The sequence below is a fragment of the Leuciscus leuciscus genome (genome assembly GCF_965113295.1).
Source record: "Leuciscus leuciscus genome assembly, chromosome: 10".
NCBI classification, from domain to species: Eukaryota; Metazoa; Chordata; class Actinopteri; order Cypriniformes; family Leuciscidae; genus Leuciscus; species Leuciscus leuciscus.
The window spans coordinates 4599342-4611603 of record NC_138734.1 but is presented as its reverse complement, the minus strand read 5'-3'; the positions used below and the strand labels follow the sequence as shown (position 1 = coordinate 4611603).

Here is a 12262-nt window from a genome sequence, read left to right as displayed (position 1 = left end):
CTCACTGGCTGAAAGACACAAGCTGTCAGCCGCAGGATGTGTCAATGTAATATCCTGCCTGACACAGTCCGGATTGTTTCCCTCATTGCTCAGGGCCTGTCTGAAGTCATTAATCTTGAATGGGGCCTGAAACAGCCAAGGACCCAACACTTAACCAGGACCGGGCCAAAAATAGCTCCAAATTACAAATAGATAATTTCTGGTGGCGCAGCCTGGAGCATGTCAGCTCTTCCTACAGGAAGTGAAGGGTGGACATCAGAAGTGGAGAATACAGCGTAAGAATGAGGCCTGAGACAGAATTAGAAGTGTCAAAACTAGATGTGTTTTAAGGCACAATGCCTCAGCTGCATGTGCATGTCAAATGGGTCTGTCCCTTGTCAAATGTCAAAATCTGAAAATAAAGTGTCTGTGTTGGCCTCATCTAGCCGTTCACTCTGTTTAAAGGTTAGCAAATGTCAGTAAACATCCTTTTGAAGTGCGCAGACAAAAATTGTGTGAAATTAAGGTTGACGTCTGGAAAAAAGCAGCAGCGATTTGCTGATTAGACCTCAAGGCACACTAATACTATAATTTAGGCAACATTAGCATGTCATTGCAAAGTCCCTTAACGCGTTTTCAAACGAGAACCGTCGCTGGAAGGTGTGTCGAATCAGCCACAATAATTGAAGACCAGCACGGCCACACATTTCGCCGCCTATTACCACATATTAATTTCACTTTAAGAGAGATAAGTGTTCTGCGGCTTTGTTTTTCCATCTCCCTCAAAAAGAGTGTATAGTTCTGTCTCTGTTCCTGGGGTTAAAAGCCATTCTTTGATTAACTAATTTAATCTTGCACCTCCAGTTCTGATTAATTTCCACCATTTTACGGTGCAATTAATTAGATGCCTTTTTACTTCTCTCCTCTCCCACTTTTAATTTCAGTGGCAAAACCGCAAGAAGGTTAATTAAGAGGAGGGTGCGGTGGGGAGGGAAGAGAAGTGGTGGGGTGGAGGCAGAGACTGATGCTTCAAGCATTAGCAGAAGAGGCGTGAAGGCGACGGTCGGGCTTGTGTTTCTGTGAAGCTGCGCTGTGTGCAACCGGCTTCAGCAGCATGAAACATTTTGCCACTTTCAGTTTGATACTAAAGTTAATTAGAACTCTATCTGAAATTTTGAAATATTCTCTCATGGTGAGCATTACTATTTAAAAGCCTTCACTAATTATACAGAAATCTAAGCAGGGATGAAGTCTTAGGGGTCAAATTAAATTTACAGGAAAGGGGAGGTTTTGAGCAGTTGTGGAGGAGGGAGAAATAAATAGTGTATATATATATATATATATATATATATATATATATATATATATATATATATATATATTCTCTATTTATAATTGTTTTGCTATGCCTGTCATCCTATTGTAGCCATTGCTAAATGATTTACAAGGAGGTTTGAGGAGGTATGATCCACCCAATTAAGTTTTGAACCCTCCTCAAAGGAAGGCAAAACAAAAGGTCTTAATTGAAGACTTTTGGATTGGGCAAGACAAGACACAAAACTGTGCATCGTAAAAAATATATAAAAAAACGATAGAATTGAAATCATTTAAAGGGGCTTTATGTAGAATTCAGAAACCCTTGTTATTAGTTGCACTGGCAGCCATTAAGTGAACTGCAGCCAGCAACTTATTGCTCATGCACACTAATGCACACTTTACATATAAGAGACTGACTGTGATTTAATGCCCTGATATACTCACAGCGAAATTCTTTCTCATTATTTGCTTAGAAGTAAAAAATAATTTGGAAATTCCTTTGCAGCAATATACTGTTAACGAACATCCTGACGCTGTACACACTGCTGAGAGCAACGTTTAGATGAATGTATATATAAATAGTGCTGCTCATTTTCCTCTCAGTAACAAAATAAACACAACATAAATGACAGCGGTGACACCGGCATCATGTCGACAGAAATGGTAATTAAAATGACACTGTTATGACAGTTTGATTATAAAGTATACTTGAGAATATAGACTACATAGATCTGGTTATGTGAGACTATAGTTTTTCTTTGCATGACACATTGACATTGAACAGAATGGCTATTTCGGCATTATCCTGAAATTTGTATAAAAATGTATTTCATGTGTCATAGAACGGAAGAGATAGGTCAACGTCACATCGTTTTATTTTTCCCGGCAAAAACTGTGAGTCCTTCACATACAAATCAGTCAATCAGGCTTTCATAGATAACATAGGAAGTTGGGGAAGGTCTCGTTTTTTAATTTTCATTGCAAGCTGTTCTCACATTGGCAATAAAAAAAGCAAGTAATACACGAATGGTCTTACATATAGACCCTTTAAAAATGTGCACACTAGGCAAAGTCTTCAAATCGCTGACCTGATTTAGATTTCCTCTCTTCCATCCGTGTGCCTTTGTTGTGCCTTATCGCCTTATCTACAACACCTCTATCTGTGTTTTACTGCAGCTCATCAAGTAATGACATTCAGAGGCCATTATAAAACTAGTAATGGAAGAATGACACAGTCATTTGAATTATTAAGTCTCTCCGATAGCAGAAATGCCAGTCCTATAGAAAGACATATTCGCTGCATACTTCATACAGACATTGGCCTTCATTTGTCTCGATTATGAGCCTGATGAAGGGGGAGTATGAGAATGTTTCCGCTCGTCCCATTCTCCATTATTCAGACCAAGTGATTGTGTCTTAATTGACTGCATTGCTTTTTAATAGCATGAATAGAGATATTAGAAAGCTCAACTGCCTACATCCATCACAATGCCCTGTCCCTCACACCCGTCACCACACCAACCGCAAAAGAAACGAGCACGCGTCCTTCGATTAGTGATGCCTCCCTTAGCGAGTGTGCTGATGGGCAATATGGCATTCACTTACACCGGCTAAATCAATGGTGTTTATCTGCTCTTTAGAAACAGCCAATAATCAGATCAGCTAGAAAGAGGGGGTAGCGTTAGCATTAGCCAAGAGGATCTTGCAAACACTCTTTATTTGTATGGCTGTGCTGATTACTCGGGTGCTGACCCCAGCAGAAGATCGGAAAAGCAAGTTGAGCTGAAATATTATTAGTTTTGATTGCAGTGGAGGGGATTATTAACAGCATTATGACACAAGGATTGTGGCTTGATCACATTTAATAATCAAACATCAGACTTATAGGAGAGCGGGACCTTTTTATAAGAGGAATGTTCAAAGAAAAAATGATTCGGGGGAAACAATATGGCTTTGCCTTATCTTGCCATCTGTTTGTTTGTGTTGACACATTTCGCAGGGAAAGGAGGACAAACATGTCTCTGTCATTTCACTTAGAGGCTGGATTTCCAGGGATTTTCTTCCAATCAAACGGAGCTAAAGGCTAAAGCGAAGGAGTGCAGATGGTGCAAGCAATCATGACCACAGATGGCTCTCACTACAAGTGGTCATTTCATATGAAATGGAAGAATGCCGCCTGTATATATTGTGCCTCAAAAAGAATATGACGAAACTAAATGTAAAATGTATTGATAAATGCATACACTTGCTGTATACAATGCTGCACCTTTATTTTGGGGAAGGAATAGATTACATGTAAAGTAATAGATCAGCCATGTATAGGTTTCATTTAAAAGAAAGAAAAAAAAGAGAAAGAAATTAATCAAAATTAGAACTATGAACTTTTGCCTTTACATTTGAGTACCTCGCTGACATTACAACTTCCAAACAACAACCGATGAATAGAACCAAGTCTCCACCCTACATTTATTTCTTCTTCGACAACCTGTTACTCTCGGAAGTACATCAAAATACAGAAGAAATTATCTGACGCTATTCTGGTTATTATACAACAATTGCAGTTACAGTGAGCAGAAGGGGACATGTTCGTTTCACTTAGTTTTGTCGAGGCCACAGGATTTTAATTCGTGGAAATGTCATATTAACTTGTGGGAACGTGATATGTCGTGGTCTCGAAATCACATACTTATGTTGTGTCTCGAGATTCTACGTTGATATAAATTCAATGTGCAAAGTTGTATAAAGTGACCAATTTTCCAAGTCACTGAAGTTATGGCTATATCTGACCAATTTTATTCCTGTGGTGGACTTTGATGTGGTAAACCAGTGGCAAATCATATATGTTTCAACTGATCATGATTAGTACACATCCCTCAATCCTTACCTTATTGTACATGGCTCCATTCAGCACCTCCCCATTTCGGATCCAGATGATTGAGGCCGCGGGTTTGGCATTGTCCGCGTGACATGTCAGATTGAGGGGGTCGCCCGCTCTCAGGCTCACCACAGGTCCTCCGGTGATGACTGGGTCTTCAGGTGGAACTACACAAGAAGGAAAATGAAAATAATGTTGGGAGATCTGCCAAGATACCAGGTCTGCACTCAAGATTTTGAGATTTCGATATGAACTTGTGCTACAACGTGAACCCCTGAGCTGTAAGATTTTCTTCTGGGAAACGCTAGACTTACACAACATATAAAGGTTAGTGAGTCACTTCCAGTGCCTGCACATTAATTGCAGTGTCTACCTGAAATAAACACAAGAGGAAGTACAACAACAATGTTTATTGCTTTTCACACACATTATGATTACGGTGCAGATGATCAATTAATGAAGACTCATTGTGTGCAGTTCCTTGCACAGTACTGTTATAACCTGAAAACACATTTGCCATTGTGTATGATTTGTAAACTAGTACATCTTAACGTTTGCATCACATATACATAGCTACGAGCTTATAGATACCAGCTCAATATGTTTGGCTTTTCTGACATTGTAGGGAATTTATTATCTCATGTTTGCTTTTGTTAACTATAGGTTAGGTTTATAGGTATTGGCAGTGGTGTGCCCTCAGAGCCAGCAGGGCCTTCTCTGCTAGCCCTGTCAAAATAAAATAAATTTTTTTTTCTATAATTCAATTACTGTCTATCAGTATGTTACAATTATATTTCCAGAAAGAATATGGTTATTTTTTTGTGAGTCTGAGCTGGATTTTCCATATGTCATCTAAACGCAGCTCCGTGGACCAGCACTTGTAGTATAGCTAGCCTTCCGTTGAAGCTGCCATTTTCCATTTGATCATAACTTTGACTGACGTGTTTTATCAGCCAATCAAATTGTGATGCGTATGACAGAACGCCCCAGAGGCCCAGCGATGTGTCGACGGCTAGCCCGCGCTGATGTCATCGACATGGGTAGGCAGATACAATACATGTTTGTGTACAATAACAATTTTCGGGAAAAATAACATTACGATGTCCAGAAATCAATTTCAATAGTACATTGGGTCATTTGTCATTCGAGATCTACTAATATTGTTAGTACCGAGAATTTCCACGTGACTAATGCTGGGTACACACCAAAATATTTTTTACATCTTATAAGATTTTCAAAATGTGACAGACCACAAACATGAGGACAAAAAATCCTAGATTTAAGCGTTTTGCTCCTATAGTGTGTGGTGTGCCATGATGTGACAAAGACAGCACACCACACACAAACAGATTTTCAACCAGAGTCTCGACTATGAACACAGGAAATCTCGCAAAATATCGTGAGACTTCAGAATAAGCATGACGGACGATATGCAGGAAGAAATTGCGATAGTGTTTGGAATGATTTTCACAGAAAATTCACGTGAAAAAACCATTGTACCTACCATTATATATAACCTTTTATACAGAAATATATTCATTCTTTATTGTCTTTATTTATTCTTTATTGGATTTATTGTCTCTTTAGAAAAAGTTATTTAATCCCTCTAGTCTATAGAACCTCACTGAACCCTTAACACTCAGCTTTTTTTTTTTTTATATATATATATTTTTTTTTAATTGATTTTAAGAATTATACAATTACAGTCAGGGGGGTACAAAGAGTAAAGCCGATAAACAAACATAAAAAGACATATACATAAACAGTGACAAACTTAAAAGTTAAACAAAAATTTGAAAATGTTTACAGATTGAAACGCACTTTGCAGCTTTCTTATTTTTCAAACCCAATATTGTGTTTAGGTATTGTAAAATTTCTGCTCTTAAAATGAAAAACAAAGGCTTGTTTCCTCAAATTTACACTTATGAATACTAAATCTTAACATTAAGCTTCCTGCAAGTGTGTGTGTGTGTGTGTGTGTGTGTGTGTGTGTGTGTGTGAGAATGACCGTGTCTTCCATCATCTCGCTTTCTGATTGGATATTGTTTCGTTTCACGTGATAATCTCCAGAGCGTGCGCGTGTTTGTCCTCGGAGTTCCCCCCACACATCAGGATTTCTGATCGTAAATATTAAACATGTTTAATATTTACGATTCGCGATCGGAGCGGCTCCGACGTTCTTCCGAGCAGGTTCGGACACTCTTAACACACCTCACACCAAGGGAAAATCTGATAAAATAATCTGTTAAACCATCAAGATAATCGGGACATAGCTAGGATTGTCGGAAGGGGAGAAATCGGCCCAAAATCAGCCCGATTATCTTTTGGTGTGTACCCAGCATAATACATTGATACTTATCTCACATTTGTGTACTGCAATGGTCTAGTGGTAGAACTTTTGCCAAGCGTGTCAGAGGTTCTGGGTTCTAATCCGCACTCGTATCGTTTTTTTTTTTTTTTTACAGAATACGTTCATCAGTGGTTGTATATTAAGCAGGGCGTTTGTGTGCATTTTGTTTTGTAAGATTTCAACGAATAGAAAGTCTCCGTAACGGCGATAGATTGAAGCGCGCATCTGAGTAAAAACTGTGCGCGAGCCACAAGAGAACACTGTAACGTCATCCGCGCCACTGATAACAGCGGCAACGAGCACTCAGCTTGAACAACACATTTCAGCGCTAGAACGCTTCTTATTAAACAAACGAAAATGAATGTCCTGCTAGTTAACCGGAGATGTTTTATTTATTTGTATTAGGTACATCCGTTTAAAAAATTGGTGGGGACGGGACAGCTCAGCTGTTATAATGCACAGTGGTGTGCGTGTGCGCTGAGGTTGAAGATCAACTGTCTCGTCGTTGATGTTACGCAGTAGTGCATACAGTCAGATACAGTGCATGATTGTATTTTGCATGAATCTGTGTGTGTTGTTATGGCGGCGGCGGCGGCGGCGGTAGATCGTTACCGAAGGCCCTGACTGAACCCCCACGGTACGCTACTGTATTGGACCCTATCTTACACCCGGCAAAATGCAGCGCCAAGTGAGACGCAACTGTTTTTTGCTAGTTTCAGTCTGATGCAGTTATCATTTCCATGTCCTGCACCACGTTGTTTAAATAGCAAATGCATTTACGCCCATTTGTGTGCCCATGGGCTGGTCTGAAAATGAGGTGTGTTCTGGCGCATTGTTGGCACGTTGCTATTTTGAGGCAACAGAAATAGACTGCGCCATTGACCAACTGAAATCTGGTCTAAAGTCAATATATATATATATATATATATATATTTTTTTTTAATGAGCGCGTTAGTAACGCGCGTACACTCTGCTTATTAAACACACAGGGACGCACAGCAGCACACAAACATGCCAAACGATGTATAATTATTGTGTACATAAAGATATAGTGGAATCCGGCTTGTCTCGTAGATGTTCTGCTTGCACACTTTTACCTCGCGGAGGAGCAGATCTGTTTGCTCCTTCATGTAAATAGTGAATCTGTCATGGCGAGCGCAACTGGCATTTAAAGGGAATGGGAGATGAGACTCTGATTGGTTACTCATTATGAGAATAGGGACAACCCTTTTAGACCATGCGCCTGGCGCGCCGACCATTTTTCCCGTCGTTAAACTAGCAAAAGTGGATTCGGACACGCCCTAAGTGAACTCGCGCCGTGCGTTTAGACCATGCGCTTCGATCGTTCAAATAGGGCCCTTAGTGTCAATAGGCTATTTAATTTTAACACCACCCACCAGTTTCATTTTCAAACTGCAGTCATAGTAACGTTTATCTGTTTCTGAGAAATTTTAACGTGTTTTAGTGCCACCCACTTGAGTTTTGACTGTCGCTAAACATTAAAGTAACAATGTACTGTAATATCATTTTGCTAATTATTTTTAATAAGCCTGGGTTGTTTAATTTAGATCATTTCATATCAAGTACACATGGAGAGAAAAGCAGCAACTGAAAAACTACTTTCTAACATCTTACGGTATTCTGAACAACGTTGTGGGCCAAGCATCAAGGGACAAGGTTTGATCATAGTAGAGTGGTTTAATTTAATCGGCATTTAAAGAGAGCAGGTGTGATTTGTATGTACTGTATGTGGAAACCATCATCGCAGTGTGACTCAGCTGAGTGTGTATGTGGAGCGTACGTAATGGCAGCATGGAAGCGAAAAAGCGAGTGAGGACTGAGGGGGCGTAGAGGCAATCTAAGAGCAGCCAGGAGACATTGTGTGAGGGCTGTTAAGACCAGCAGAAAACAACTTCATGAATGGCACTGATTACTCTCTCTGTTTAACACACACCCAAACCTGATCATCCTGGGTTTTATTCAAACTCCAGTGAATTATTGATTGCCCTGCATGCTCATTACTGAACAGATCTGGGGCAAGAGAAAATCAAAGTTAGTAAGCAGCTGGCGGAGAGAAGTATAGAGAGAGAGAGAGAAAGAAAGAAAGAGAAAAGGACACAATAAGAGGAGGTCATTGCAAAGAGAAAGATAATTACAGTCAAGAAGAGGTTGTTCAGAATTGTACGGCGCTGAGGTCTTTAATTAGGCTGAAAAAAGAAAGCTGTTCAATCTTTGCTTACTCTATTAAAAGTATTCAATGAGTTTGTTCAGCTGTGCACACAAACAATATAAATTATTCCCACAGATGAAAGTTTAAAGATCTGGATCTGTAGAAAATCTCTGGGAGGATGAAAAAGCCACATGTGCGCTGTGCAGTTTTTTAATGTTCTGTGTGAACGTTGATGGTCAGGTTGTACGATGTGACCCCATGTGTGATCCTGGGTAAGGTAAAACTGAAACATCAATAGGACTGACAGTGTTGACTTTGCATTTCAAGTTCCCGCCGGTTTCTGAGCGAGCCTCAGTTCTCTGATATAGTTGATGGGTGATGTGTTGTAGGTTAGGGTATGTTAGATCTGGCAACACTGAGCCCCAGTAGCTAGGTTTCTATCCAAGTTACGAGTGCAATTTAATTAAAAATGGAAATATCACTACTAAACTGTTTCCATTCCATTTGCTAAAAAACAAAACAAAATGGCCCCTTATGGGAAAATTGTTGTAGCAAAAGTTATAGTAACAGTGGCTCTTTATTAAATGCAATAAATTACTTGATGTTTTGTAACAATCTCTGCGTTTCAGAATGACGAGAGCAACATGTTTGAGCAAATCAGTCATTTGACTTTTTTTGATGCGTATTTAGGGATTTACACAGCTTTTCCACTGTATGGACATGTTTTAAATCAAGTGAGTTCATAAATCTAATCAAGGGAGCATGTATGTGCATTTAATCCAGCATTTGTTTTAATGCAATATCCCAAAATGCACATCCAAATTTGTGAAATGGAAAGCTATATACCTTTAAGGCTTATACCTGTACATTCAGATGTTTATGTGCCGTTCTACAGAACTGGTGCAAACTGCTGTCCGACAACCAAAAAAACACATTTAAAAAGCATTTAAGTATTCAAATTTTAGATGGTTACTAAGATCCTTCTACTATATTTTAAATATTATTGTGGGATTCAATAGATAAGTAAGCTTAATATATATAAAATCATGATTTATTGGGTACTTTCAATTGGGAGGTGGCTGTCCCGAACCCGAACCCCTAAATTTCAACTTGTGAAAATGATATTGAAATGTTGTTTTACATTTATTCCATTGTTGTTTTAAAATATATATATTTTTGATTTCTTTTAAAAAGTAAAACAAATAAAAACATTTATTTTATATTTTATTTTTAAATCATGAAACTTTATGTAAAAAAATGTGTCCCACATTTTCATTGCCACTACCAAAACTGTGTGTGTTTTAGTCCATTGGCTGAGACTGATTTTAACCACACCCCTACATTTTTTATCAGGAAATATTCCTGTGTGCCTCTCTCTCATAGTCTCTTGTTCATTATAGATAGGTACCATCATATTGAGGGAAATGTGTTCAAAAGTCTAAAAATCTGTGTGTAACTTTAAGGGACGTCACTATCAAACACTTTTTTTCAGCAATTAAGCAAACTTTTTTGGGTGTAATTCTATCAAATTTAGTTTTTATGTGTGTGCAACTGTTCAGAACTGTGCTAGGTAACCATGTGCTGGTTATCATCTTTGAACTAGGCTCAAAAGTATCTTGAATTGTCACTACCGAAACAGTCATGACCGAAACATGTCATCATTGTGTTGGTAGTGACAAAAGGGAACACATAATCATTTATTTGGGGGAAATAAACACATTTTTTTGTACAGTTATGCAAATCATTAGTATCTTAGTATGTTTTAGTAGTGTTTTATTATGCGAGTTAAAATCCTGTAATGTGATGTGGTCTCTACAAAAACATTACTGTCACTACCGGAAATGTGTCGTCACGACCGAAAACTTGGATGTTTTGTCTAAAATAAAGTATACTGAATTATCAACTAAGATGTTATTATAGTGTTTGGTTCAATGTATATTCAAACTAATGAATCCTTAACTTTGAAATCAGTATAATTAACTTAATTAATGCCTTTTACAAAAAAAGATTGGGTTCAAAATTCAACAAATCTTATAAATTACACTTGAAATATTGTTAAAATTGTAATTGTTATTGATATACCTGTGATTTTATTTTTTTTTATTTTTTTTTAAATAGCAGAACATACATTTACAAGGTAGATGTAAACAACATATTAATAGATCAAGCCTTCTTATTAAATTATTTATTATTGTGTTTCGGTAGTGACAAATTTGGGGAGAGGAAAAATATTCCAAAACTTTCTGAATATACAATATCATAATTAACTGCATAATTACTAGAAATGTGTACCTTGGATATTATATAATTTGCATATATACAAAATTTGTGGAAAACGACACCTTTTTTTCAAGACGTTTCCAACTCTGACTTTGAACCAATTCTGTAGAATGGCCCTTATACCAACCACATCCTCCTTATCCTCTCCCCCAAAACTAAAAAGACAAATAATAGAATGAGGACTGATAACAGAGATTCATCTTTTCTTTAAACTTCTACGTAATATATATATATATATATATATATTTATTTATTTTTTTTGGCCTATGAAAGTAGTAATTGCCAGTTTTCAGATAATGCTTAAGGTGAGACTCTGGTCATAATGACAATTAAATGAAATAGGCTACAATTTATTTTTGCAATTTTGCAAACTTCAGATCTAACAGATATCTTGTTTGCCAGTTGGATGTCTTATTTTTCCATTGCAGGCTCGAGTACAGATCTCTCAGTAGATAAAAATGCACTGTAGGATTGCTCCACTTCAGGCTTTTTACAGGCAGTCTTGACTCTTTCTTGACCTCGAAGATGGTTATTGCGGATATTTATTAGCTTTCTCATGCGGATCCATTTGAAATGCGACAGAAAAAATGAAAATTGTATTTCTGAGTTAGATGTCCTTGCTAGAAATATTTAATTTAATGTGTTTAAGGGCATTTGGATTAAGTGACTTTTTATTAGTAACTTTCTGAGTGTGGCTGATCATAGCAGAGCAGGGCAAAGATGGAGAAACACTTTTTTAAAATCATATCAGCTAAATCTCAGCTCCACTTGACTGCTTTTAGCAGAAAAAATAAAATAAAATGATTAGAGAATATCTTAGTACTATTTTTTTCTGGTAGATTTTGCCATGAATATAATCTTGCACAATTACTAAAAGAAAGATTGTCCATCTCAAAGGGGGTATTTGAGCTCCTTATATGGAGACAAAAAAATGTAAAAATAAATTCATTTTCTAAAAGACAGCTTTGGGAATCAAGACAAGTCGATTTTGCAGAGTTAAGGCTGCATTCCAGGGTCATAATTTTTTCTTGATACTGGAACGACATTCCTGTCTGAAAACCAGAGGTGTAAAGTCCAGGGGTCAGAAAGTAAAAGTCCTGCAATAATTCCCCCCATGAACTCATCCAGCTGATTTCACTAATTAGTTCTATCTCCTGGCTGAAAAACTCTGCTAATTAGCAAATCCAGGTGATTGGAACACAATACTGAGGAGGACTTTTACTTTCTGAACCTGGACTTTACACCTCTGGTCCTAACCTCATCCCTACCCCTAAAACTAACCCTACCCATA

General features: G+C 37.8%; 1 protein-coding gene across 1 annotated transcript in view; it reads right to left on the bottom strand.

Annotated features, from left to right (window-relative positions):
• Positions 1–12262, bottom strand: part of kirrel3b (kirre like nephrin family adhesion molecule 3b) — a 205739-nt gene that overhangs the window by 48410 nt on the left and 145067 nt on the right. Inside the window, 1 exon segment of the mRNA XM_082182190.1 lies at positions 4181–4338. Coding sequence (XP_082038316.1) covers positions 4181–4338 — 158 coding nt within the window.